General features: G+C 42.1%; 1 protein-coding gene across 2 annotated transcripts; it reads right to left on the reverse strand.

Moving 5' to 3' along the window:
• Positions 1 to 1,448: 1,448 nt before the first annotated feature.
• LOC110971175 (formin-like) lies at positions 1,449 to 27,717 on the reverse strand. 2 transcript variants are annotated; one of them, XM_051960941.1, is made up of 6 exons: positions 27,601 to 27,717; positions 14,791 to 14,920; positions 14,192 to 14,338; positions 7,765 to 7,824; positions 7,208 to 7,329; positions 1,449 to 4,912 (listed from the first exon to the last, which is right to left on the reverse strand). In XM_051960941.1, exons 1-6 carry the CDS (start codon positions 27,678 to 27,680, stop codon positions 4,903 to 4,905), a joined length of 549 nt encoding a protein of 182 aa, XP_051816901.1. In that variant the 5' UTR covers positions 27,681 to 27,717; the 3' UTR covers positions 1,449 to 4,902. The 2 variants fall into 2 exon arrangements, with proteins under 2 accessions (XP_051816901.1, XP_051816900.1); XM_051960940.1 differs by lacking the exon at positions 1,449 to 4,912 and having other exon boundaries at positions 6,785 to 7,329.
• Between the last annotated feature and the right edge of the window lie 252 nt (positions 27,718 to 27,969).

Genomic DNA, 27,969 nt, shown 5'->3' on the forward strand with positions numbered 1-27,969 from the left:
TAGCACTGCCCTCTGTGGCTTTAATTAGAGAATTCTAATAAAGAATATCAGCTTAGCGCTCAGGGAGGGCTGGTGATGGTCATACACATGCACTAAATAAAAAACATATTTGGCTGCAAGACTAAAATATACAATAATCTCATAAAATGTTGACACCCCTTCTGTGGAGTTAAACAATGAGAATAAATGCAGACAAAAAAAGAAGAAAAAAAAGGAATATGATTTGCAATGTGATGTCATATGATGTTCCTCCATGTTATGTGACGTGATGTCACATTACATAACATGGAGGGACCGGTTATTTTAACACTATTAAAACAAAGGCTTGCCAAAATTGATGAACTAATCAACAGACTTTTATAAGGGTAATTTACATGTGATTCTGTGAAAATACATAACATGCATAACACATGCTTGTGCATGTTATGTATCAGCACAAGGTCATTTTTTATTAAGATTTTATACATTGGAAATTATACATCAACTGAGCAGTCTTGGTGGAGTACTGCACTCTCTAAGTGTTTTTCTTGTTATGTTGTGTCAACTGCTGCACAATAAAATGTAAACCGAAAACATTATTTTTTTCTCCATTTATTGTTCAAGTATTTATCAGTAATGCAGTGAAAATGAGAGGAAATGTGAATATTACTTTGCAAGTTGGTTTCGGTGTGCGCCTCTAAATTTTCTGCTTGCACTCCTAAAATTTGAAGTTTGGGGGCCAATGTGGTCCTAGGAAAAAAAGTTAGTCTGGAGCCCTGTACTAATAGGACGTAGTCCACAATCTATAACTAATACTATTATATATGGCAGGAAAGACATTTGTTAAGGTAGGTGAAGACCTTGTAATACCTTTTGTTTAATAAATTGAGTTCAGTGCTTTCTAGGACTTTTCGGGACCTGCAGATAACCTGTAGTATGAACAGGAAAGCAGCATTGACGGAATCAGGACCTGAATCAGCTCCACCTGTGTCCGAGCTGGACGTTACCAGAGTTTTTTCTTCAGATATCACTTATTGAGATCCACCCAGAGATGACGACTGAAACTCCTCTCTCTCTCTCTGCCTGTGCCAGTCTGTGGCTCCAAGCTGCTCTGCATCCAATCAGTGGATCAGAGGAGCCAGTCTACAGAGCCAGTCATAATAGAGGCTGCAGAGGGAGCCGAGCCCCGGCCCCCCTCCACCCTGATGCCTGATCAACATCTCCCAGATAAGATTACAAAAGAATACTGTTTTCATTTGTGTAAACTGTGGAGGCGGGTATCTCTCTCTGCATTGTGTGGGGAGCCTTTCTATCACTTGTCTGCCTTTTGTGCCTGACAGAAGTTTGCTTATTTCAGATTGAAGAGTGTTATGGACTTTCACATAAACACAGCCGGCTGATGAAGTGACTGCAGTTACACAAGCACTGAAGCTATGATTTAGTTTCATAGTGAGGGATACACGCCTGAAGAACTTTAAAGGTTTTTATGATGCCATATTTGGATTGGTCATAAATCGCATCATCACTGTAGTCAATAAATCCATCAAGAAGGCAAAACACAGGCTACAGTGCAACAGAGTAGCAGAAGGTTTTCATACACACCAGAGCTTAATACATGTAGTTCTCATTAAAAATGTACAAAGGTGGGTGAGAGGTCCTGACAGCTCTGGTGGAGCTCAGGATTCATCCGAGAAGCTTTAATACAAATAATTCCACTGTATAGATCTGAAATCTATGTTGAACAACTCACCTGCCAGGTGTGTAGAAGAACATAGAACATTATTTATCATCCCTCTGAATTTAAAGAAGCAAGTCATTAATAAAGTCAGAGGAAAGATTCTGGCACACAGTCACCTTTGGGCAGCAAATGGGACTTCAGGTGGTGCATTATTGTTTCTGCAGAATCTATAATTATATTGAGTGAAACATGAAGAACGTCATTGTTTCAGACATTAATCTAACATGTTTCAGATCTACTTGGGCCACATTAAAGCTCGTGTCTGGAGTTTGAATCGCAGCATCTCCCAAAACACTGTTGGTCCCACCCTCCCTCTGATTTCGCCCCTTTATTTGTGCACGCGCGCAGTACCTGAGAGGAGTGCCCAAAGTGCTGCAGCATCTTGCCTGTTTTGCTGTTTTCCACTCTTCTACATTTAGTACATTTAGTAAATAATAAAGGAATTACGTTAGAATTCTGTATTGAGTCTAACTTGTCCTAATACCAAAATAACATGAATCTGCTAGGACGAACGAGTAAAGTTTCAATATGTGATTACACTCGTGTATCGATCTCGATGACGTTGTTTATCAAACTTAGTGCATTTACGTGTGTATATGTGTTACATTGTTTATTTATTTCTATCTAGAGTTCAGAATTGCATGACTCCTCTGACGAAGAGTATGTCTCAGACGCCCCAACATCTTCCTCCAGAGGTCGGGCATCTAAACGAAGCCGTCAGGTGGGCTATGGAGGCCGTGGTCGGGGAGCGACGCGAGCACCCCGAGCCAAAAAACGTCCTGAAGTCTCTTGGCCTGACAAGTAACTTTTCTGGAAGTTGCTGATCCCTGATGCTCTCTCCTCCACAAGCAAAACAAATGTGCGCGCGGTTGCGTAGTGCGTAGTTCGCGCACCTCTGCATGGGCGTGCTTGCGGTGCGTGTAACCGTTGATTGACAGCATGACAAAGCGGAAGCTCGAACTTGATTGGCTAGCTGCCGACCAGCGCTTTTTGGAATAACATGGGGGTCTATGAGAGGAAGGCAGAGCTCATGAATAAATTTTCATATTGCGTCATACTAACATTATATTATAGTATCGAACTAGACTCACACATTTAAGCTTTGTTAAACAATGATACATAAATTGACAACAAACGGAAACTCCGAACACGAGCTTTAAGAGCTGTATTTTGCCAGACATAACCCTGCCCAAAGGAATTCACAGCTATATGTAGTCTAAGTGCTAACATTAGCTGTTAGCATTTAAACCAAACCACAGTTATAATCATTTGCTCAAAGAAAAATGTAAGTTCATCAATGCATCTAACTATGACTGTTAGTACAAAATGTAACAACAGTCAATCCACCAGTTAAGGTACACTACCAGTGTACCTCAACTGCAAGGTGTGCTCAAGCAGTGTGTGCTTGAGCACACCTTGTCATACCTTCTCAGTGTTTATTATTTATTTGTATTATTTTGTACATTGTAGATTAACAATGAAGATTAACACTTTTTTGATTACAAAATAATGTCATATGCATTCTTATATAACTGTAATATCTTCAATACAGACCTGCCAACCTTGGCGAAATATTTTGCGTACCACTTAATCTCAAACACGCACGCACAAACACGCACGCGCAAACACAGCTCGCGCTCATGTCCATAGGGAAAAAAAACTCTCGGTGCTTATTTCCCCGATATGACATCGCATTTTCAACGTGAAAGTAACGTTATTAACAGTACATATTTGCCAAAAGACACACACGTACACTCACACGTGCACACACACACACAGAGACACACACACCATTTTACTGTTTTAACCGCCAGCTGCTTCGGGTGGGGGCATAGGGAACGGGGAGAGAGGCGGAGGGAGGCAGAGGACAGGAGAGAGTGGGCCAGCAAGGGTTCGGCAGAATCGTTATTCTCCGCTACTCTATGATGATTGGTTGAAATTGCACCACTACACTGCTGTATCATGTTGTCAGGCATGAGTATTGCACGTCCACATTTCTAACAGCACTCACAGATGTCTGCAGCTTTTTGAGTAGTTTAATGAGGCGGAGCGTACCAGCGTATTTTGATGTCAAATTGCGTACCTGCTACGCAAAATGTTTACAGGTTGGCAGGTCTGTCAGTATTATTCTACAATATACAGAATAATTAAATAAAAACATTGAATGAGAAGGAGTGATAATGGCAAATAATCTGCACTGATATAGCTCCTTTTATTCTCAGCTACGGTCAAATGCTAACACATCACAAACCAATGTGGCAGAACTACCAAGTAAGATCTATGCATGTCCTCAGGACCTGTTGAGGTTTAGTGTCTTGTCTAAGGACACTTTGCCACCTGGGTGCAGAGGGGCAAGGATCAAAGTGATTATCGAAAAGCCCGCCTGAGCCAAGTCTAAGTGAAAATAAAGGATCCAAAGAATTTATCAGGCTGTGATCACTTTCACTGAAAACTGGCGTCAGTGAGGACTCAGATCTATCCAAACTGACTGGGACTGCACTTCTGAAAAATTACGAAACTGGTGACTTTTTAAATATACAGTTTGAATGAAGCGGATAAAGATATTTTTTTCACAGTTATTATACTGCAATTTTGCCAAAAGTCATAGATACCGAAAACTCTGGACAAAAAAGCTAACAGGTCATGGTTACACCCTGTCAGGTAAGTCAGTCACATTTCCTGTATTAATTTAAAAGAACTTTTCCGTGAATAAACTACTTAATTAACATAGCCTCAACGTGAATGACTTAAGAGAAGTTAAACCACAATAAACAGAAACATTTCATACCAAACAAACAGAAAACACAGGGAGAGTGAAGAATGACAAAAGCAGAGCTCCAAACCAGGCATGAGGGCAGTTCAAACAGGCAGAACAAAAGGGACCTGTGACTGGCGATCCAGATTGCATGGTGGTTTTGGTAGACTGCCTGATAAGACAAAGCTGTGTTGAGAGGTAAAGAAAGCTATCTGAGGCACACATCTGGGGGCCACACTGAAGCCCAGATGATACAGCCGAGCAAGTTAAGGATCCGTGCATCCCTGCAGAGATACTGCAGATACTGGAGGTCTGGAGATTACATAAGTGGGAAGCTACGGCCTCCCTGCACTGGTGACAGGGGCACAAAGGCAGGAGGTCTGATGGGCAGGAGGATTAGAAGCTGGATCTGAAAGGCGCCAGGCCAGTATCAGCAGTCTCTGAACACACACACATAAAGACATGCTATGAAATGCATGCAAAATCACATGCATACACAGAAACACAACAATGCACTCACTCATAATCATAAACATGTACTGTAAGCACTGTCCTCAGAATGACTTTTAACTGACTGGCATACTGAATATGGGCACACTTAGGGGATGAAAAGAATAAGCAAGAAGGATAAGAAAGACGAGAAGAAATCTTTTGTTCTCGAGCTTTAGCTAAAAGGAGTTCGGTCAAAGAGACTGAAGTACACACATGGACAAAATTGTTGGTACCCCTCAGTTAAAGAAGGAAAAACCCACAATTCTCACTGAAATCACTTGAAACTCACAAAAGTAACAATAAATAAAAATTTATTGAAAATTAAATAATCAAAAACAGCCATTACTTTTGAATTGTTGATTAACATAATTATTTAAAAAAAACAAACTAATGAAACAGGCCTGGACAAAAATGATGGTACCTCTATAAAAGATTGAAAACTATTTGACCAGAGTGACATGATTAACTCAGGTGTGTCATTTAATTGACATCACAGGTGTTTCCAAACTCATAATCAGTCAGTCTGCCTATTTAAAGGGAGACAAGTAGTCACCCTGCTGTTTGGTGAAAAGGTGTGTACCACACTGAACATGGACAACAGAAAGCGAAGGAGAGAATTGTCCCAGGACATCCGAAAAAAAATTATAGACAAACATCTTAAAGGTAAAGGCTATAAGACCATCTCTAAACAGCTTGAAGTTCCTGTGACAACAGTGGCTCATATTATTCAGAAGTTCAAGACCCACGGGACAGTAGCCAACCTCCCTGGACGTGGCCGCAAGAGGAAAATTGATGACAAATTGAAGAGACGGATCGTTGGAATTGTATCCAAAGAGTCCAGAGCAACCTCCAAAGAAATTAAAGGTGAACTCCAAGGCCAAGGTACATCAGTGTCAGATCGCACCATTCGTCGTTGTTTGAGCCAAAGTGGACTTCATGGGAGACGACCAAGGAGGACACCACTGCTGAAAAAAACTCATAAAAAAGCCAGACTGGAATTTGCAAAAATGCATGTTGACAAGCCACAAAGCTTCTGGGAGAATGTCCTTTGGACAGATGAGACCAAACTGGAGCTTTTTGGTAAGGCACATCAACTCTATGTTCATAGACTCAAAAACCAAGCATACGAAGAAAAGAACACTGTCCCGACGGTGAAACATGGAGGAGGCTCAGTAATGTTTTGGGGCTGCTTTGCTGCATCTGGCACAGGGTGTCTTGAAAGTGTGCAAGGTACGATGAAATCTGAAGACTATCAAGGCATTCTGGAGAGAAATGTGCTGCCTAGTGTCAGAAAGCTTGGTCTCAGTCGCAGGTCATGGGTCTTCCAACAGGACAACGATCCAAAACACACAGCCAAAAACACCCAAGAATGGCTGAGAGAAAAGCGTTGGACTATTCTAAAGTGGCCTTCTATGAGCCCAGATCTGAATCCCATTGAACATATGTGGAAGGAGCTGAAACATGCCATTTGGAGAAGACACCCATCAAACCTGAGACAACTGGAGCTGTTTGCTCATGAGGAGTGGGCCAAAATACCTGTTGACAGCTGCAGAACGCTCATTGACAAATACAGAAATCGTTTAATTGCAGTGATTGCCTCAAAAGGTTGTGCAACAAAATATTAAGTTATGGGTACCATCATTTTTGTCCAGCCCTATTTCATTAGTTTGTTTTTTTCAATAATTATGTTAATCAACAATTCAAAAGTGATGGCTGATTTTGATTATTTAATTTTCAATAAATTTTTATTTATTGTTACTTTTGTGAGTTTCAAGTGATTTCAGTGAGAATTGTGGGTTTTTCCTTCTTTAACTGAGGGGTACCAACAATTTTGTCCACGTGTGTATAAACTGTTCCTCAATGAGTGGGGCCAGTGATGGGAAACCAGAGTGGTGAGTTTTTTGAGGGGGGTGATGTCGGAGGAAAAATGATGCCAGACTGAGCCGAGGTTTGGTTTATGGGAACCGCTTGAGCGTATCACAAAATCACAGTGATAGAGTTCCACTGACTGGCTTAGTTGTTCAAACAAAAACACACAACAAAATGATCACAACTCAAGACTGTTCCCGGTCAGCCAGTCACATGGATGTCAAAGCTCGCTGTTTGTCTGCTCAGAGTAGAAATCATGTTTGGGGAATGTGTGCAACCATCTAATATGATAGCACAAAAAAGAGAGGGGCTCATTACTCCTCTAAGGGCTTATTTTCACATACTGAGAGAAAAAGTACTGTGGTGTCACGTACTTGTCAGATCTCGTCCGAGCTGTCTCCGAATCACTGTTGAGGTCATCAAACTTGACCTGTGCTGCCAGGAAGACATCTTGAGGTTCAGGAAGAAGGAACATGCTCTTGTCTGTGCCGGCATTCTAGTGAAATACAACCAAAACATGGAAAAATGTATGCAGCTGACCAGGTGCTTCTTTAATTAAGGACAGCAACTCCTAGCCTTTAACCCTTTTAGAATTGAAATCCTGAGCAATAATGAACCTTCACCTATTCTAGGCTTTCTACGTATGCACTTGCCTTATGTCCTTGTTCATCTTTATGTAAAAGTGTAGAGATAGTGCTTCATTTGCGCTATTAAATGCTGCAAACCAACTAGTGCAGTATTGAACTCGTTTTGTGTCACAATTATTTTCCTATAATAGCACACTCGCTGTTGCTGAATGAATTTTATTCTAAAATAGGAATAACATTCAAATCTCCATATAAACAACATAAAGACACCAGTTTCCTGTTAAGCATATGAAACAACAATATCAAAATGTTTTGTTTTTTTTTTGTTTTTTTTTTAGAAATACCTTGTCCACGTTGTGCAGGTAATAAGACACCACATAGTCCATCAGGCTGATCCGATTGTCCTGGCAAGAAATGCAGGAGACATGTCAAAGTAAGTTCAGTAAAAATTAGAACCTTCATGTGCAAACTTGTGCCTCCATTAAGGCCTTTTATAGGATATATTTTGACTATACAGACTATTATTTGATGTTCAGAGGAAATATGGTTTTATTCCTACTTTTTAAATAAAAGAACCTGTTGGGGGATCATGTGAACTCTTGACGGATATGGCGGCGTACCTGAGTCGCTCTTTAAAACCCAATACAAAATGGTGAAAACTATTGATAAATAATCTAATCATTTTACATAGAATGTAGCGGCTCAGCAACAGCGAAATATTTCCCTCTCTTCAAGAACAAGACACAAATGTCTCATTGGGAACTCTGGAAACTAAAGCCCCTCAAAGATACATCCCTGCAGCGGACGCCGAGAGCTAGCAAGAACAGGGGCGCTTTCATTAGCAAGGCTTTGGATAGCAGGCTGGATTCTTCAAGTGCAACTGCTCAGGACGAATCCTCGCTGAGTTTGCATGTTCCCCCTGTGCATGCATGGGTTTTCTCCGGGCACTCTGGCTTCCTCCCACAGTCCAAAAATATGCTGAGGTTAATTGGTTACTCTAAATTGTCTGTAGGTGTCCATGTGAGTGTGATTGTCTGTATATGTAGCCCTACGACAGACTGGCGACCTGTCCAGGGTGTCCCCTGCCTTCGCCAGAGTCAGCTGAGATAGGCTAGTGAGGATAAAGCAGTGTATAGAGAATGGATGGATATTTTGGCTCTCACAACACCTGAACGGATACTGCTAAGACACTGGAGGAGAAAACATCCTCCCCTTATGAAGAATGGATGACAACAATGACACAGCTACCTGCACATGAGAGGGTGACGTACTCTCTACTAGACAGACTGGACCAACACAGGCTCACATAGGACCCTTTTACAGACTGGCTTTGAAGTGATGGCCAACTTGGTGTGAATATGTCAGTGATCTCCACTTGGTGTATAATTGATGATTGAGTGGTGTCAGTGTGGTGGTGTGTGCTTTTGCATTATGTTTTTGTTTGGGGGTTTTTCCCTGTCATTTCACTTGGTTACTTGTTCTTAATATCACTTGTAGTTGTTCGGAAGATAATAAACTGTTAATTCAAATTTTTAAAAAAAGAACCTGTTTGGTTACAACCAGTGTGGATCGAAAGGGATGGAACTGAATGAATTTCCATTGTGTGTAATAAATAATTCTGGATATGGGATCTGGGCTCTTTCTGCATGGAGTGTGCATGTTCTTCCTGTGCATGCATGGGTTTTCTCTGGATATTCCGGCTTCCTCCCACAATCCAAAAACATGCTGAGGTGAATTGGTAACTCTCTCTAAATTGTCTGTAGGTGTGAATGTGAGTGATTGTTTGTCTCTCTGTGATAGACTGGTGACCATTCCAGGATGTCTCCTACTTTCACCCTAAGTGAGCTGTGATAGACTCCAGCCCCACCGTGACCCTAATGAGGCTTAAGCGATGTAGTCCCTGACAAAAGTCTTGTCACTTATCTTACATCGTAGGAACAACAAATAACAACCTGACTTGTAGTTCATCAGTTGGAATCAGAAATGGCTCATATGAATGGCAAAGCCCTCTAGATTATATTTCTTCTTCTTTTCCTTTCGGCTTTTTCCTTCAGGGGTCGTCACAGCAAATCAATTGCCTCCATCTAACCCTGTCTGCTGCATCCTCTTCTCTCACACCAACTACTTCATGTCCTCTTTAACCACATCCATAAACCTCCTCTTTAGTTTTCCTCTAGGCCTCCTGCCTGGCAGTGGGAAACTCAGCATCCTTCTACCAATATATTCACTCTCTCTCCTCTGCACATGTCCAAACCATCTCAGTCTGGCCTCTCTGACTTTATCTCCAAAGCCTCTAACATGTGCTGTCCCTCTGATGTACTCATTCCTGATCCTATCCATCCTGGTCACTCCCAAAGAGAACCTCAGCATCTTCAGTTCTCCTACCTCCAGCTCTGTCTCCTGTCTTTTCCTCAGGGACACTGTCTCCAGACCAAACAACATGGCTGGTCTCACCACAGTTTTGTAAACCTTTCCTTTCATTTTACCTGAAACTCTTCTGTCACACCTGACATTTTTCTCCAGCCATTCCAGCCTGCCTGTACACGCTTCTTCACCCTTTTCCACACTCTCCATTGCTCTGTACTGTTGACCCTAAGGACTTAAAATCCTCCACCTTCTTGATGTCTTCTCCCTGTAACCTCACTCTTCCACTTGGGTCCCTCTCATTCACACACAGATACTCCGTCTTGTGTGGCTAACCTTCATTCCTCTCCTTTCCAGGGCAAACCTCCATGCCTCTAGCTTCTCCTCCACCTGTTCCCTGCTCTCACTACAGATCACATTGTCATATGCAAACATCATAGTCCATGGAGACTCCAGTCTAACCTCGTCTGTCATCCTGTCCATCACCATAGCAAACAAGAAGGGGCACAGAGCTGATCCCTGATGTAGTCCCACCTCCACCTTGAACTCCTCTGTCACACCTACAGCACACCTCACCACTGTCTTACAGTCCTCATACATGTCCTGCACCACTCTAACATACTTCTCTGCCACTCCAGACTTCCTCATACAAAACCACAGTTCCTCTCTGGGCACCCTGTTATAAGCTTTCTCCAGATCTACAAAGACACAATGCAGCTCTTTCTGACCTTCTCTGTACTTCTCTATCAACATCCTCATAGCAAATATTGCATCTGTTGTACTCTTTCTTGGCATGAAACCATACTGCTGCTCACAGATGTTCACCTCTGCCCTTAGTCTAGCTTCAACTACTCTTTCCCATAGCTTCATCGTGTGGCTCATTAGCTTTATTCCTCTGTAGTTGCCACAACTCTGCACATCTCCCTTGTTCTTAAAGATGGGCACCAGCACACTTCTCTTCCATTCCTCGGGCATCCTCTCACTATCTAAGATCCTGTTGAACAACCCAGTCAGAAACTCTACTGCTACCTCTCCGAGACACTTCCATACCTCCACAGGTATATCATCAAGACCAAGTGCCTTTCCACTCTTCATCCTCTTCAATGCCCTCCTCACTTCATCCTTACTAATCTTTGCTACTTCCTGGTCCACAACAGTCACCTCTTCTACTCTTCGTTCTCTCTCATTTTCCTCATTCATCAACTCTTCAAAGTACTCTTTCCATCTTCCCATCACACTATTGGCACCTGTCAACACACATCCATCCTTATCCTTTATCACCCTAACCTGCTGCACGTGCTTCCCATCTCTGTCTCTCTGCCTTCCCAACCTGTACAGATCAGTCTCTCCCTCCTTACTGTCCAACCTAGCATACAAGTCATCGTAAGCCCCTTTGGCCTTTGCCACCTCTACTTTCACCTTACGCTGCATCTCCCTGTACTCCTGTCTACTCTCTTCAGTCCTCTCAGTGTCCCACTTCTTCTTAGCTAACCTCTTTCTCTGGATCCACTCCTGCACCTCTTCATTTCACCACCAAGTCTCCTTATCTCATTTCCTTCCAGATGACACACCAAGTACTCTCCGACCTGTCTCCCTGATCACATTTGCTGTAGCACCTCCTGACCATCCAAAGCCTGTCTCAACTCTTTCCTGAAAGTCATACAGCACTCTTCCTTTTTCAGCTTCCACCATTTGGTCCTCTGCTCTGCCTTTGCCCCCTTCATCTTCTTCACCACCAGGGTCATCCTACACACCACTATCCTATGCTGTCTGGCTACACTCTCACCTACCACTACTTTGCAGTCACTGACCTCCTTCATATTACACCGTCTACACAAGATGTAGTCTACCTGTGTGCTCCTACCTCCACTCTTATAGGTCACCCTATGTTCCTGCCTCTTCTGGAAGAAAGTATTCACTACAGCCATTTCCATCCTTTTTGCAAAGTCAACCACCATCTGTCCTTCTGCGTTCCTCTCCTGGATACCAAACCTGCCCATGACCTCCTCATCATCTCTGTTTCCTGCACCAACATGTCCATTGAAGTCTGCACCAATGACAACTCTCTCACTTCTAGGGATGCTCTGCATCACTTCAAGGTCCAACCAAAATTTATCCTTCTCCTTCAGCTCACATCCTACCTGTGGAGCATACCCACTAACAACACTAAACATCACACCTTCGATTTCTAGCTTCAGGCTCATCACTCGATCTGACACTCTTTTTACCTCCAGGACATTCCTAACAAACTCTTCCTTCAAGATAACTCCTACTCCATTTCTCTTCCTATCTACATCATGGTTGAACAACTTGAACCCTGCTCCTAAACTTCTAGTTTTACTACCTTTCCACCTGGTCTCCTGGACACACAGTATGTCCACCTTCCTCCTCTGCATCATGTCAACCAGCTCTCTACCTTTTCCTGTCAGAGTTCCAACATTCAAAGTCCCTACTCTCAGTCCTAGACTCTTGGTGTTCCTCTTCCCTCTCTTCCTACGAACACACCTTCCTCCCCTCCTTCTTTGACCAACAGTCGTCCATTTTCCACCGGCACCCTGTAGGTCGACAGCACCGATGGCGGTCGTTGTTAACCCGGGCCTCGACCGATCTGGTATGGAAGTCATACATTTGATTCGCATGTTTGGCCAAAGTTTTACGTCGGATGTCCTTCCTGACACAACCCTCTGTATTTATCCAGGCTTGGGACCGGCACAATAAGACACTGGCTTGTGTCCCCTTGCGGCTACATTCCTCTAGAGTATATTTATTATACCAAAATAAAGTTTTGCATCATTCACTGAGTTTAATCATTTAATTAGGACAGAAAGGTCAGCTTTTGCTTGGACGAAAATCTTGTCGCATACAAAAATAATGTAGAAATTATACATACACTTTTTGAATACACAAATATGCTACAAAAACATCAGAACATAAAGTCATGGTGCCTTGCAAAAAAGAATTAATATCATGCATGACTCTCATGAGCTTATAGAACTGTATCCATACATCTCATTAATGACTCAAATACCTTATTGATGAAGTCATCTGAAATGGCAAAGAAAACAGTCTTGCAGGACTCCCAGAGTTCTTCAAAATTCTTTGGTTTCATCTTCCAAGCTTCCTCCTTCATCTTACCCCAGACATGCTCAATAATTTTCATGTCTGGTGACTGGGTTGGGCAATCCTGGAGCACCTTGACCTTCTTCGCTTCCAGGAACTTTGATGTGGAGGCTGAAGTATGAGAAGGAGCGCCATTGTGCAGCAGGATTTGCCCTCTCTTGTAGTAATGGGCAACAAGAATTTCTTGATAGTTCAGGCCGTTGATGTTGCCATCCACTCTGCAGGTCTTTTGGATGTAACCCCTAACGACGATTTTTCTTCCACCAAACTTGACTGTTTTCTTGGGGAGTCTTGGGTCCGTGCAGCTTCTGCAGTATTTGCATCAATTGGGATGCAGTTCATCAGAAAAATCAACCTTCTGCCACTTTTTCATTGTCCATCCTTCCTGCAAGCTGTGGACCTTGGCAAATGTAACACAATTTTTTTTGTTATCTTTCTGTGTAATGCTGGTTTCTATGCACTAATTTGACCATGGAGAACACCGTGTGAGAGAATTTGACGTATGTTTTTGTACAGTAGATACACGAGTTTCTGATGACCAGTTCACATGTAACTCTACTGCAGTTGAAAAGGGGCTTGCCGAAGCAACAAATGCTCTTCTCTAACAGTTGTCTTACAGGGTCTGCCTGACCTGGACTTGTCATGAATGTAACCAGTTTCTTCAAATCTTTTTCACTTGACATTTGGATACATTAAATCTTTCTGCCACCTCAGCAGCAGACTTGGTCTTCAGGCTCTTAATGATCAGCACGTTGGTCTGTGGTTGAATCTTTGGCATGTTGTCAGAAGTCAGGGTGCACTTCACATGAGGGTCTGGTGTGCTGGGGTTCTTTTTATACACACCTGGGAATGCGTTAACTACAGTGTTTGTCACAGATGAAGCTCTAATCTGTGATTGGTTGAATAATTTAAAAACAGGACAAGACTTTTGTCCTTGCAAAAACAGATGTTATGAGCTTTACCAAGATGTGAACATCAGGACACTTTTTGACAGTTTCATTTTACACCCAGTTATTGACGTGAAAGCCCTTGACATTAAAATGAACCTTTCTTTGTGACAACTGATTGATTAGAAATAAAGTTATATGTCATTTTAAAGTTACAATATCCTTATGCGACAAGACTTTTGTCAGGTACTGTAAGATAATTATGGATGTCTTGGACCTGCTCGATGTCGTCACATCTTCACCAGCCTTTCATCGAATTAGACTACTTTTTCACTATAGTAACATGTGCCCACTTGAGCAGCAAATAACAAACTTTGTCCCAGCATGTATATGTGCTTACCCTGCTCTTCACATCCTTGAGTTTGGGGAGGATTTCCAGGCTGTAGCCGTCAGCCTGCCCTCTGGTCCTGCTGCCTCCGTTCATGTGGTTCCCCAGAGCCAACACCAGTCCCATCACCTCCCTGACACTGTCACTCTCCAGTAGAGCCTTGAAACAATTAACACACACATGGTGAACAGTTTTATAAACTAGTGAACCCAAAGCAGTTTTTTCTCCTGTCCTGTCACTCACTGTGTTGCTCATTCTTCAATGAAATATAATATTCACACACATATGTATGGAAACAGTACAATCAGGACTAGATGGAGAGAGAATTCAGACAATGTCATCTGTATAGTATAACAAAGTTAGAATGCCATAAATTGTAAAAGTTTACCTTCTTTGATTAGTTGTTTTGCAAGAAATACATCAGTTTTTGTTTTTTTTAGAATTTCAAGCTTAGATTTGATTTTTCTTTTGATGGAACTGTATAATCACATGTGATCATGTATCGGCCACTGAAAAGCTGAAAATGTGATGATTTTTTTTCCATTGATGCAGCTTCTGGCTTGGACAGATGGCAGATATTTTTGATGGGCTGCATCAGGTCCTTTACCGACCTTACAGACAGAGAAGAGTGTGTTGAGCTTGCTTTGAATGGAGGCGATCCCATCGATGAAGACTGACTGGAAGATGATGCAGCAAGCTCTTCCTGAGAAGTCTGGGATCTGAGACAGTTCATACAAGAACCTGGAACACAATCATAAAACATAAAAAGTGAGAGTCCAAAACATGATGATGTTACCCAGCCCTCTTAGAACTGTGTGTGTACTGATCTACACACACAATAATTACTGCAGCACTCTCTAAACATTGTTCAAATTAGCTGAGGTACTGACTGTTCTGGTTTGTCCAACAGTTTAACCTCCTCTTCCTTTGATGTCTCATAGTGTTTCTTGATCCACTCCAGCTCCTCTGGCTGTGCTCTCTGACACAATGTCAGTAAAAATATACATAAGTGGTCCATGACTGTACATTTGTCGTTAAACCACAGTACAGTGTACACACATTTTCATACAACACTTCAAAGGTCTCCAGGTGTACCACAGAGTGATCCACTGTCAACACAGCTGGAAATGACAATATGAAGAAGCACAAACATCAAATTTTAATAGTAGTAACAGTTAAAATCAAGACATGGTTTGAAGACAATAAATTGTCATTAAATGTAAAAACAAAATTTATGATTTTTGGTAAGAGGAAAAAAAAGGAAGAAAATGTTGTATAGGATTATTTTTAGAGCAGATTATCGGGAGCACACAAATACGCTATTTTTTGATTCTAGATTATTGAAGTGGCAGGAATTACTTCAGTTACATACGTTATTAGTTATGTTCAAAGTCAAAAGTAAAGGTTTACCAATAGCAATACAAAACATATTTGTCTGCACTTCAGAGGAGATTGAGCATAGAAGGAAAGGTCACTTTAAACAGCCATATGCACCGACCACATTAAAACGGATGTGTGTGTCAGTAGTGGGTGTTAAACTCTGGAATTCTCTTTATGATGAATTTAAGGATTGTACAAATATATTTTATCTAAAGAAAGTCTTTAAAAGACAGAACAATGAGATGATATGCAAGTGCATAGGTCTGTTATGTTTGATTTGTTTAGATTTTTATTTTGTGTCTAAATTTGGACTATTCATTCAGGGCAGGTACCTATGATTTAGAAAAGAAAAGATGTCTTGTACAGTTTTGTAAGCTGCACAGTTGTATGTGTTGTGTTTGTTTTGTATTTCATGGAAGGATAATTTTGTTTATTTGTGTTTTCTTCTTTTTTATTGTCTTGAATGTATTTTGTGTGTATTGCTTGAATATGTTTACTTAGTCATGTGAGCCATCCAGTAAGGCTATCTTTAGTTGATAAGGGGCAGGAAATATAAGATTTTCTTCAGCCTGCTCCTTTTCGAGCAGGGGTGTGTATGGCATAACGTGTGTATGATTGGTCATCTGATGATTATAAAATGTGTATTTCTGTGCTACACATCCTTGACGAAGTAAATTTGAATTGAACTGAATTGAACTGAATAAAGTTCTCCATGGGTCTATGACTTTGTATGTTTTAGTGAATATCTGACTAAGCTTAGCTGATTTTGAGATGTTTACTGGTTTGTGTGATAATCTATCCAGATTTGGATCTAAAGTTAAATTAAAATCTCCACCAATTATGAGTTGATTGGAGTCTAAATTTGATAACGCTGCAAAAAAAGATTGGATAAATTGTTCATCATCAACATTAGGAGCGTATATATTTGCTAGTGTAATAGGATTATTGTAAAGAGTACCTGTCACAATAATAAATCTCCCCTGATGATCAGATATGGTTTTAGTTGCTATTAATGGTATTGTTTTTTTTAACTAATATTGCTGTACCTCTGCTCTTTCCATTGAAGTTAGAGTGGAATAGTTGTCCTGTCCACTTTCAATTTAATCTTTTATGATCTTGATTCTTTAGATGAGTTTCTTGAAAGAAACTAATATCTGTTTCTAATTTATTTAGGTGGGTTAATATATTGTTACGTTTAATAGCGCCATTAAGTCCTTTGCAGTTCCATGAGACAAATTTGATTGCATTCTGTGGTGTTGTTTTACAGACTGTTTAGATCTTCCTGCCATGTCTTTCTCTTTAATCTGATAACAGACAAACCCATCATATTATGTTTTCCAGATGACATCCACGCAAAATAAGAAAACCTAGTTAAACAAAAAATAGACCCCTTGAACCACTAGAAAAGCACTCGGAGAGTGCATACCTCCGCCATGCCGTTTGTGTGTGTGTGTGTGTGTGTGTGTGTGTGTGTGTGTGTGTGTGTGTGTGTGTGTGTGTGTGTGTGTGTGTGTGTGTGTGTGTGTGTGTGTGTGTGTCTGTTTGTCTGTTAACAGCATAACTCAAAAAGTCATGGACGGATTTTCACCAAATTTTTACAGGATGTCCGGAAGAGCAAAAGTAACAATCGATTAGATTTTGGAGGTGATCCGGACCACCGTTTGGATCCAGGATTTTTTTGAAGGTCGAAGGACAATTGAGAGATGGCCGCCAGAGTTATGCTGTTAACAGACAAACAGACACACAGACTCACACACACAAACAGACGGACAGACAGACAGACAGACAGACAAACTCCAGTGATTACATAACCTCCTGGCGGAGGTAACAAACTCCGGTGATTACATAACCTCCTGGCGGAGGTAATAACTTGAAACCCTCTCTGTCTTCATCTGAAGAAAAGACAAAGGTATAAAAAGAAAAGAAAATTCTGTCCGTAAACAGTTGTCCCACTTAAACTTCGAGAGGAAATAGGACATTTGTCTTGCCACTAAGCTCAATTTAGATACTTTGTGTTGCTCCTTCTGAACCATATTATATCTTCTTTGAACTGATATCTTAACAGTGAGGCCTTACACTGCATTTTTAAAGTAGCCGTTATAAACAAAATTTAACTCCTCTCAATAGCTTGTAATCTAAACATAAAAAAGCACATAACTGATTCAGATAATTTTAAAAAATGAATATTTAGCTTAATTAACAACTTAAAAATAAAACTTTTTTTTGGAGAGGAGAGATGACCCATAACATTACAGTCATAAAATCATAATGTGTATACAGTATATAATTTGGCCTGTCAGCCTCAGAGGTAGTTATTCAGGCCAGTTAAAGTTTTATCTGTTCCAAGAAATCAGTCTTTTACTAAGCTTGTCCTGAGTAAATATGTCTTATACCTGATCCTGGTTGCCCTCTTTCAGGGTTTTTATGAGCATAGTCACCTCAGCCCTCAGTTGCAGTCAGATTCTTGGATTTTAGGAATTTTTCAGCCTCCTGTGGATCAGTGAATGAGTGCCTGGAGCCATCCGTTGTTATCACCAGTCTAGTCGGGTAGAATAGGCTGTAAGGGACCCCAGCGTCACGCAGCTTCACCTTCACCTGGTTAAACGAGGCACGTAGACGGCCCACCTCCGGACTCATGTCCGGGAAGATGTGCACTGGAGATCCATTATAGGTCAGGCGGTCTTTGTTTCTGGATAGTTTTAAGATTTTTTCTTTGTCAGAGTAATAGTGGAGGTGAACCACCATGGCTCGTGAGCATTCTCCTTTCCGCGGCTTTGGAGCGAGGGTTCTGTGGGCCCGATCTATGATGAGGGGAGTGTTGAAGTTCTCCTCACCGAGCACCTCAGTGATAAATTCCGGTATGAAACGGCTTGGATTTCCCGCTTCAGTACCTTCTGATATCCCGATTATCCGCAGGTTCTGTCTGCGACTTCTGTTCTCAATGTCCATACACTTCTCCTGCAGCTTCTTATGGTCGTTTGACAGAGATTCCGCTGTCTTTTCTAGCTGCATTATCCTGTCAGAAGCATAACAGAGGGACTTTTCCATCTCTTTCTGTGTGTTTGTGGTCTCGGTGTTAGTTTTATACAGCGTCTGAATCTTCAATGATAACTCGTTTCATAGCATATTAATATCAGCTTTGGCTTCATCTCGCAGGGAAGAGATATCTTTGCGTATTTCTTGATATATGCTAGCAATTTGTGTTTTAATGTCCTCCATCATACCGTCACAGTAAGTTGTAGTTCACTTCGTAGAGTCATCATGGAGATCGGTAAGTCGTCCTCTTTGGGGCCCACCATCTTGCTTTTCAGCTCCGCCTGAGAAGGAGCTGGCGGAGTTTGTAGTGTTTTCTGCGTATATCTCGAGCTGTTCTTACTCATGGCAGAGTCTTGTATTTCGGGAGTTTATGGATTAGTTCGCTCAGGAATGTTATTTAGCTGGTCCAGAAGGCGTTTGTTATCAAAGTTAAGCGGAGCTGCCTTTACCTGCTGCTTACTCCATGAAGGCGGAAGCGGAAGTCCCTCGAAAATTCCCATTTTTTATTTCAAATGTTTGAAATAAGTTTATAACTGATCTAAATATGTTATCATCAAGAAGGTGATGGAGGTGGGTGACTCCTCTCTCTGCCCAATTGTTGAAATCAAGAGCTATTTTATTGTTTGCAAAATCAGGGTTGACGGGTAGAGTACTGGGTTTTAATTCGGAGCCTGTGACTTCCAGCGTTTTCCATCAAGCAGACAAAGTGGAAGCGATGATAGGGTTCTTGAAGCAGGAATGATATTTAAGGGCAGAAGTGATAAGGGGAACATCAGAGATTTAGATCTGGTTACAATCTAACTGTTCTAGTCCCAGTCAGGAGTTATATTCTTCATGTGGATATATCCATTTGGTGAGATATTGTAGTTGGTTGGCTAAGTAGTAATACATGAAGTTGGGAGCCTCCAGTCCCCCTTCGGGTTTATTCCACTGGAGGGTGGTCAGACTGATTTTAGCCTTTTTGTTCTTTGAGTACAATTTACCAATGGCAGAGTCTAATGATTGAAATCACTTTGATGTGGGTTTAAATGGAATCATAGAGAAGAGATAGTTGATTTTAGATAATGTTTTCATCTTGACTGTAGCTACGATATTATAAAAGGGAAATAGGGAGGTTGTTGCAAATCATATTCCAATATCTGTCAAAATTGCAAATAGTTTTCCCTAAATCGTTTAGCTCTTCCTTGTGTTGGCTTATGGGTAGATTTCTACAATTTAAGGCAGAAACAAACAGTTTAAATATTGGCTGCATCACTGAAGAGAGTTGCCTAATTCCCACTTTCTTACTGATAAGAAATCTGAAAATTAAAGCCTTGGATTGAAAGGAAAAAGACAGGGTGTATTTAAGTATCTTGCAGTTTAAGGATGTAATGTGATGTGATGTGTGGGTGTTTAAGATCCATCTGGCATTTGTCAGCATATCTTGCTTCTACAGGTGCTGCTGGTTTAAACTTGCTATTTCATGATTATTGAGCTCCCTGTGAAATGGTGGGGTGAAGGGGAGACCAACAGATGATGTCTCATTCCAAACATCTGTTTTTCAGAGTAAAATAAAAAATAGTTTGAAGTGAAACAGAAGGTGTAGAGGCTAAGCCAATGCTTGAAGCCCCTGAGGTGCTTCACCAGGATGTAAATAGTTGACACGCCGACAACTTTACCGCGTCTGATGAAGAGAGCCGAGACCAATGCTTGCGGTTCCAATAATCTGTGTTTATTACTCCAATTAAGTGTAGTCCAACAGCTTTAATCTAAACAAACAATTCATTGTTACCAGCTTTTCAGCGGCGGCTTCAACGGCGGTCAAAACTGTTTTATCCTTCCGGGCGGAACACCTACCCCGACAAAGATTGGTTCCTATTTATAATAACTCGAGCTCATTGGCTCCTACACACCAGCCCCTAATTGTTACTGGCGAACAGACATAACAATTCAAATACATACATTACAAAAGGAGCCAAATGCAAAAACTTCAATAACCATAAATGTACACCACATTACCCATTTGTCTATACCTCATGCAATAAACAAAGTTTGGTTACAGGTCTTTCAACAATATTAGTTTTGGTCTGTAGCTTAACAGAACGCACCAGACTCCCTTTGTCAGGAAAAACCTCCAGTACTTTGCCAAGAGGCCAGAAACCCCGTGGAGCTGAGGCATCCATGATTACAACGATATCACCAACAACTAGACTCCTCTTTTTCTGATTCCATTTCTGTCTCTCTTGCAACAGTAGGAGGTACTCTCTGACCCATCTCTTCCAAAACAGATCAGACATGTATTGCACTTGTCTCCAGCAACGCTTCACATACATATCTAAAGGTTCAAAGAGTCCAGGGGGCAAAGCTGGCTTCCCTTTCAGCAGAAGCAAATGGTTCGGTGTGAGAGGTTCTAAATAAATGGGATCATCAGAAAGTCTGGTTAAGGGGCAATCATTAAGTATGGCTTCCACTTCACACATCACCGTGTTAAGCCCGTCATCATCCAATGTTTACTGGCGCAAAACTGAATTCAACACACGCTTCACAATGCGTATCATGCGCTCCCAGATACCACCATGATGGGACCCTGCTGGTGGGTTAAAACTCCATTCCACACCAAACGGAATCAGAGCGCCTTGAATCTGCTTGTGATTCAGTTCAGCAAGGGCTTCCCTGAGCTCTGTCTCTGCTCCAACAAAGTTGGTCCCATTGTCTGATCTGATGTGACAAACTTGACCTCTCCTACTGATGAACCGACGGAGGGCGTTTATACACGCATCAGTCCCCAGTGAGTTTGCCACCTCCAAATGAATGGCTCTGCTTGCCAAGCAGGTGAATATCACGCCATACCGCTTGCAGGTTGCTCTACCTCTTCTAATTTCAACTGGCCCAAAATAATCCATGCCAACATTAGTGAACGGAGGTAGATCTGGAACAACCCTCTCCTTTGGAAGGTCTGCCATTTTTTGCTACATCAGTTTACCATTGAAACGCCTGCAAAAGGTACACTCAGCTATAACCTTCCTCACAGCTGAGGTAGCATTACTTATCCAATACTTCCTTCTCAGCACAGAGAGCGTATGGTTTCGACCACTGTGATCCAAGAGCTGACGATAATACTTTAGAATCAACTTGGATATGTGTTGATCTTTAGAGAGAATAAGTGGATGTTTTTCTTCTAAAGGCATTGCTCCCTTGCTTAGTCTCCCTCCAACTCTCAAGAGCCCACCTTCCCAAATTGGGTCCAGTTTGTATATGGAACTCTGTCTGTTCACCGTTCCTTTTCCAGATGACAAGGAAGAAATCTCCGCACCAAATCTTTGCTGTTGACAATAGCGAATGATGGACAACTCAGCCTCCAGCAGATCCTTTGGGGTTAAGATGGTACTCCTCAGTGCGATGGCTGCCCTTGGTCTTTCCATCAGATCTACCCATGCATTATTAGAGGCTCTCCCATCCCGTCTCCAACGACTGAGTTCCACCAAGACTGCCTTCAGCCTGAGAAACCACGCCACTGACACTTTAAGTCTCCTCCAATCTGAGAAGTAAGTCAGAAGATCATCTGTGGCATTAAGTGGAGCATCAACAACAACGTTAACCAAAGTATCTCTTTTGACCTTATAGCATATGGGCCATCACCACAGCTGTTGACAATCTCCCACGGTTCCAATAACTTGGGAGCGTTGGTGCCTATCAATAAGTCAACATCAGCATTTATGTTGTGGATGTGTACCTTAGACAAATAAGGCCACCTTTCTAAATCAGCAGAGGTAGCTATGTTATCTGTCGTCACTGGCATTTGCTTTTGTGTGAGGACCTCTGGTAAGGGATGAAAATCATTTACTTTCAGTCCTGACACTTCCATCCCAACCAAGGAATTGGATGGAACAACTCTTTCCTGTCCCATGGTTTTCAGAAGAAAATGAGTCTTTGTTCCTGTCATTTTCAACCTTTGCATGAGATGTTCTGAACAAAAGGTTGCTGTACTGCCAGGATCCAAAAAAGCATAAGTCTTTATGATCTCATTTCCTTTTGCAGACTTAACTTGCACTGGAATAATAGAAAGTAAGCACCGATCCTTTCCAGCCCCTGTACGACCACACAGCTGAGGGGGAGTCTCTGGTTTGGTCCCTGGTGACTCAGCTGTTTGTTCAGACTGCCAAATGCGCTTCTGGATATGAAGCGGAGTCGGATGCTGTTGATCGCACACCTCACAGTGCAAACGTTTACCACACTCACGGCTTATATGTCCAGAACATAAGCACCCAAAGCAAACTCCTTTTTCCCCTCAAGAAACGGATCTTTTCTCTGTGTTTCTTATTGTTAAACTGTTGACATTTCTCCAACAGGTGAGCACGAGAACAGTACAGACAACACAAGCTCTCCTTCTTATTGATGGTATTTCTTGCTGGTTTCTCATCCACAGCCTCCATAGATGTTACTGTAGTGGCAAAACTACTTCCTTTCACTTTATACTTCGACTGTGACTTCAGTTTATTGAGATATTTTAACCCAACTGTGCTTTGCGCTACACATTCCAAATCCCCAAAGATTGGATCAGAAAGTATTTTTACATGTTTTTCCAAAAAAGTCACCACGTCCCTGAAATGAGCTCTGTCATCCGTGGCTTCCAAAATGTCATGGGCCTTGCTTCTCCATCGCTCCCTGAGCTTGAATGGCAACTTTGACACAAGCGTTTTCATATTGGTTGGCATGTCCAACTCCTGCATATAATACAGCTCTTCCATGACATTACAGCAGCCATGCAAGAACATGGCATAAGCTTGCAAGGCTTTGACATCTTCGGACTTTATTGTTAGCCAGGCTAAAGCTTTTTCAATGTATGCTCTACCAATCTTGTACTCCCTGTCAAAATGTTCTTGTAGCAACCCTTTAGCAACAACATAGCCACACTCAGGAGCCATGTGCTGGCAGCTACGAACCAACTCCTTTGGCTGTCCTGCTGTGAACTGTTCAAGATAGTATAAGCAATCAGCTTTACTCGCTTTGTCTTCAACTCCTTGTTCAAATGCTTTGATGAAAGCTTTATACTGAAGTGGATCACCTTCATACACTGGAATATCCCGTGCAGGCAAGGACATTAAACGCTGCTGCTGTAAAAGAGCAGTTGTAATCTCATTTTGTCTGTGCAAGACTGTGACAACATCTCCAGGTGGTACTGGACTGTTTTGTTGAGGATTCATATTTTCAGTGTTTTCTCTATTCCGCCAAGCTGTTGTTGTACCATTTTGCAGAGACTGTGTTGGTTGCAAAGACATTTGATGACGTGTGCCAGTACCCCAATTCAACATGGCTTTCTGAGTTTCGATTTCTTAGGCCTTGTATCCATTGTTGATTGCATGTTCTCTGTGGGTGTCCCACATGTTCTTTTTCCTTTGGAAGTTGCAGGTTCATACTCCTTAGCCATAGGGTCAAGGATGTTACATTTTGCCATTTTCCTCTTCTCCTTTTCAAAATAAGAGTTCATACCATTAGAAGCTGCATGAGAAGAACCTCGCCCTTCTGAGGCCTGCAAAACTGCCAGCTTAGCAGTGGTAGCAGCCAGCTGGATTTCCAGTTCCAGCTCTTCCTTTCTCCTCTTTATTTGTTGCTCCTGTACTTCCAGCGCATGTCTCTCCTTTAAAGCTGCCACACGAGCAACAAGTGCAGCTCTCTCTGCTGCAACTTTAACTCTAGCTGAGGAAGTGGTGCTTGACTTATGGCTGCTGGTTTCACTTTTGGTTGAAATTTCACCCACATTCGAAACACTGTCATTGGGATTGACATCATCTGGCTCAGGAATTCCACCATCATTATTAATAGCAGCACTTTCCGACACGCCATTGCTACGTAGCCAGCCCTTTGTGTTGACAATAAATTCATCATTAAACATCATCTTTGCTTTAAACCATATTTCGTGTTTGCCCTGTTCATCTTGTGGCAATAAACCCAACACAGAACCATGAATGGACCTTATGTCATCACATAGCTTCATAAAATCATCAAGACCATTTTGCACGTCGGACCCTTTGCACTTTTGCATCAAATATTGTACATTTTCTCTTAACTTAGCAGCTTTGTTCAGCTTAGCTTTTCTGTCACTTTGCAATCTCTCTAACCTTTGCTCAAGGGCTTTAGCAGAGAGTTTGCTCTCTCTTTTAGTCTGTTGTGTGTCACTACAGCTGGTCACTGTGTCCAGTTTACCATCTGTGGACACACCCACGCCAGAATGTTTGTCCCCGTCCGCAACGCGCTCTTCCATTTAAATAGCACTGACAGAGTCAACCACGTCAAACAATGATGTAACGTTATTGTTTTTTGTCCATCCTCTTCGGCAACCAATGCATTGGAATTACGCTATTATGTGTGCACACACAAACTTTATGGCCATTCATATCTATGGTAGCGCTACCCATACCTTGTCCAGAAGAATGCTGCTCCGAGATCCATAAGAACGAAATCCCTCGGCGTCCTCCGCGCTGCCCACGCCAACAAACGAAACACCACACGATGGCTCCTCACCCGGCTCCGCTGGCTCTCCCCTCTCCGGCAGGTAAGCAAACAAGGTGCCGCTATGTTGGCGTACTCCTCTCCGGCGTCCTCTCCGGCAGGTGAGCTGACAGGTGTAGCTGGCGTTGCTGCTCAAGCTCACAGCCTGCTCACATACGGCTCTAATATTGTCTTTCGCTCGTCAAACAAGAGCCCACTTTCTGTCAAAAGTCCAGTGTTGACTTGAAACAGTTTTGACTTGAATATAGAGGCTAAGCCAATGCTTGAAGCCCCTGAGGTGCTTCACCAGGATGTAAATAGTTGACACGCCGACAACTTTACCGCGTCTGATGAAGAGAGCCGAGACCAATGCTTGCGGTTCCAATAATCTGCGTTTATTACTCCAAATAAGTATAGTCCAACAACTTTATTCTAAACAAACAATTCATTGTTACCAGCTTTTCAGCGGCGGCTTCAATGGCGGTCAAAACTGTTTTATCCTTCCGGGCGGAACACCTACCCCAACAAAGATTGGTTCCCATTTATAATAACTCGAGCTCATTGGCTCCTACAGAAGGTATTTTTGTACTTATTTTTTGCTAAATATACTGTTGTTACTGTTGTTTTCGCATTTCAGGATGTGAGAAAGATGTGCAGAGAGTTTGCTCTGACTCTCTTGAAGAACACTTGCAGCCATTTCAGGACAAGATGGAGGCTTTTGTTCTCAGTGGTGAGTAAATATGATCATATTTTGTACAGCTACAAAACTGCAAGTGTTTCTTTATAAATTAAGTTAAAAAACAAAACAAATGCCTGAGACGGAATAATACTGACACATGAAACCCAGTTTGCAAAGTTGTTGCAAGTCAGATTTAAGACTTTCAAGTTTCCCTTCATGTCTGTGTTGTTGGGGGTATATCAAGGTTCCTTTGAATTATTTTGCATCTCCTTGCATGTTCCTCCACCTTCTTTTGCATGTGCTAATTCATCTTTTAGGTTGTTTGTGTCTTTTGTGTCTAGTAGTCGTTCTTTTGGGGTCACTGTAATGCTTCTTTTTGGTCTTTTTTTGTCTGTGTGTGAATGTTTTATGTGTCTTTGTTGGCTAATGTTTTATTTTGGTTATTTCGATATCCGTTTTTTCTTTTTGAGGTAATTTTGTGTTTTTATGGTAATTAACATCTTTTTTGATGACTGTCTTCCCAACAAGAAATGTCAGCAGCAGCTTTCTGCGCAACCGGCCCATTCAATGTTCTTTTTGTCTTTGGTATCTGTGTGTGTGTATAAAGGAGATAGGATGGATTCAGAGTAAAGGCTAGACACTCAGATAGGAATCAGGCAGATCTGGAAATGACAGTGGCTCCTTCCAGAGACATACAGGCACTCTTTCTCGGCAGAAAATATCCAACTGTCACAAGGTGTTGGTTTGGACTCGAGTGTAGAACCACGCTACCGAGGCAGGATAGAGGTAAAAACGGGTTTTATTGTAGGAAGGCGGAGTGAGTATGGTCAGGGGTGTGGGTCCAGAACTGCAGCAGTGGCGGATGGGGGGGGGGGTCCGGCTGCAGAGGTGGAGGGAAGCCGGGGATCGGCAGCCGTGGAGGGCTCCGGACATAGATATACTAGATGCCTCACGCCACTGTCCAGCATAGGCTGGCAATGCGTCAGTGCGCTGCCATCTTGGAGCGGGAGTGAGGTTGTAAACAACCAATGTTTGGTATATGCAAGACCATTACACAGACACAGTTTTCCACTCATAACTTACCTTGTAATGCATAGATTTCGACATGGTATGGCTCATTTGAAAGCTTACGAGGTCGTCTTTTGATTACACTCCCAAAGAGATGGTGTCAATCAGCACAACAAGTTTTAGGGACCCTTTTCCTGCAACTGTTTGTTGTGTTGACCTGTTGTGATGTCAGGTTTCTCTGATCACCCTGATAAGCAGCTTCTAAGTTTTATTTATTTAGTCTTCTGATTATTCCTTTTTTTGTGCCGCATTTCCATATGGGATTAACATCTTTGAACAATTATACGCGTATAAACAAAGTCCGCTAGCTTGATGCTAATTCCAATGGGAAAACCCATTGACATGCTAACGGTTAGCATTGCGGTCGCGGAAAATAGTACAAGATCAAACTCAACAGCATCGTACTTGATCAATTCAATAACACAAACGGTAAGTAATTCAGTACTCACAGGCATAGATTTTCCTCACTCTGAGAGAAAAAGGGAACAACAATAACAGCACATAGCTAGCACAAAGTTGGAACCATGCCTAAATTCTTCAATTTACTTGTGTTCCATGCCTGCATGAAAAAAGCTAGATATAATATTGATTTCATTAACTGCTCATCAAAAACAATATATCCTTTTCTAAGTTCAGTATGAGTTTATTTCTGAAACCCAATTTGCCATCTCTGTGTGCACTTCTCCAAAGATATAGCCACAGACTGACAACGTCTTGGTATCATACCATGGGTTTCTGCTACAATATCTGGTGAAATCTGTGAAAAGTTCAATGGAAAGGGCATACTCACTTGTGGAATGTGATTCCTTGTGCCCTTGTGTTTGGGTTGCGTTGTATTGTGCAGCCCCAGGCGGGCCCGGATGTAGGCATAGGCACGAGGGGGCATTGCCCCACTAAATTTGGCGCCTGCCCCCTCAAACGCGATGCCATGTCTGCCCCGACCAAACCTTACCAAACGCTATGGAAAGGGGCAAAAATATCACATCCTTTACAGGCAAAGATATCCCACGCTCTTCTCCCCTCCCTGAGTCTCGTTCGTCTGATTGGTAGATAATTCAAAGAGAGGGAGTGGCCACTCCCAGGCTTCACTCACTCTCACTCTCGCTTCAGTCCGACCCAGACTTGTGAAGGTCACAATGTGCTCAATCACCGCTGTGAT

The sequence above is a fragment of the Acanthochromis polyacanthus genome, chromosome 16 (assembly GCF_021347895.1).
Source record: "Acanthochromis polyacanthus isolate Apoly-LR-REF ecotype Palm Island chromosome 16, KAUST_Apoly_ChrSc, whole genome shotgun sequence".
Taxonomy (NCBI): domain Eukaryota; kingdom Metazoa; phylum Chordata; class Actinopteri; family Pomacentridae; genus Acanthochromis; species Acanthochromis polyacanthus.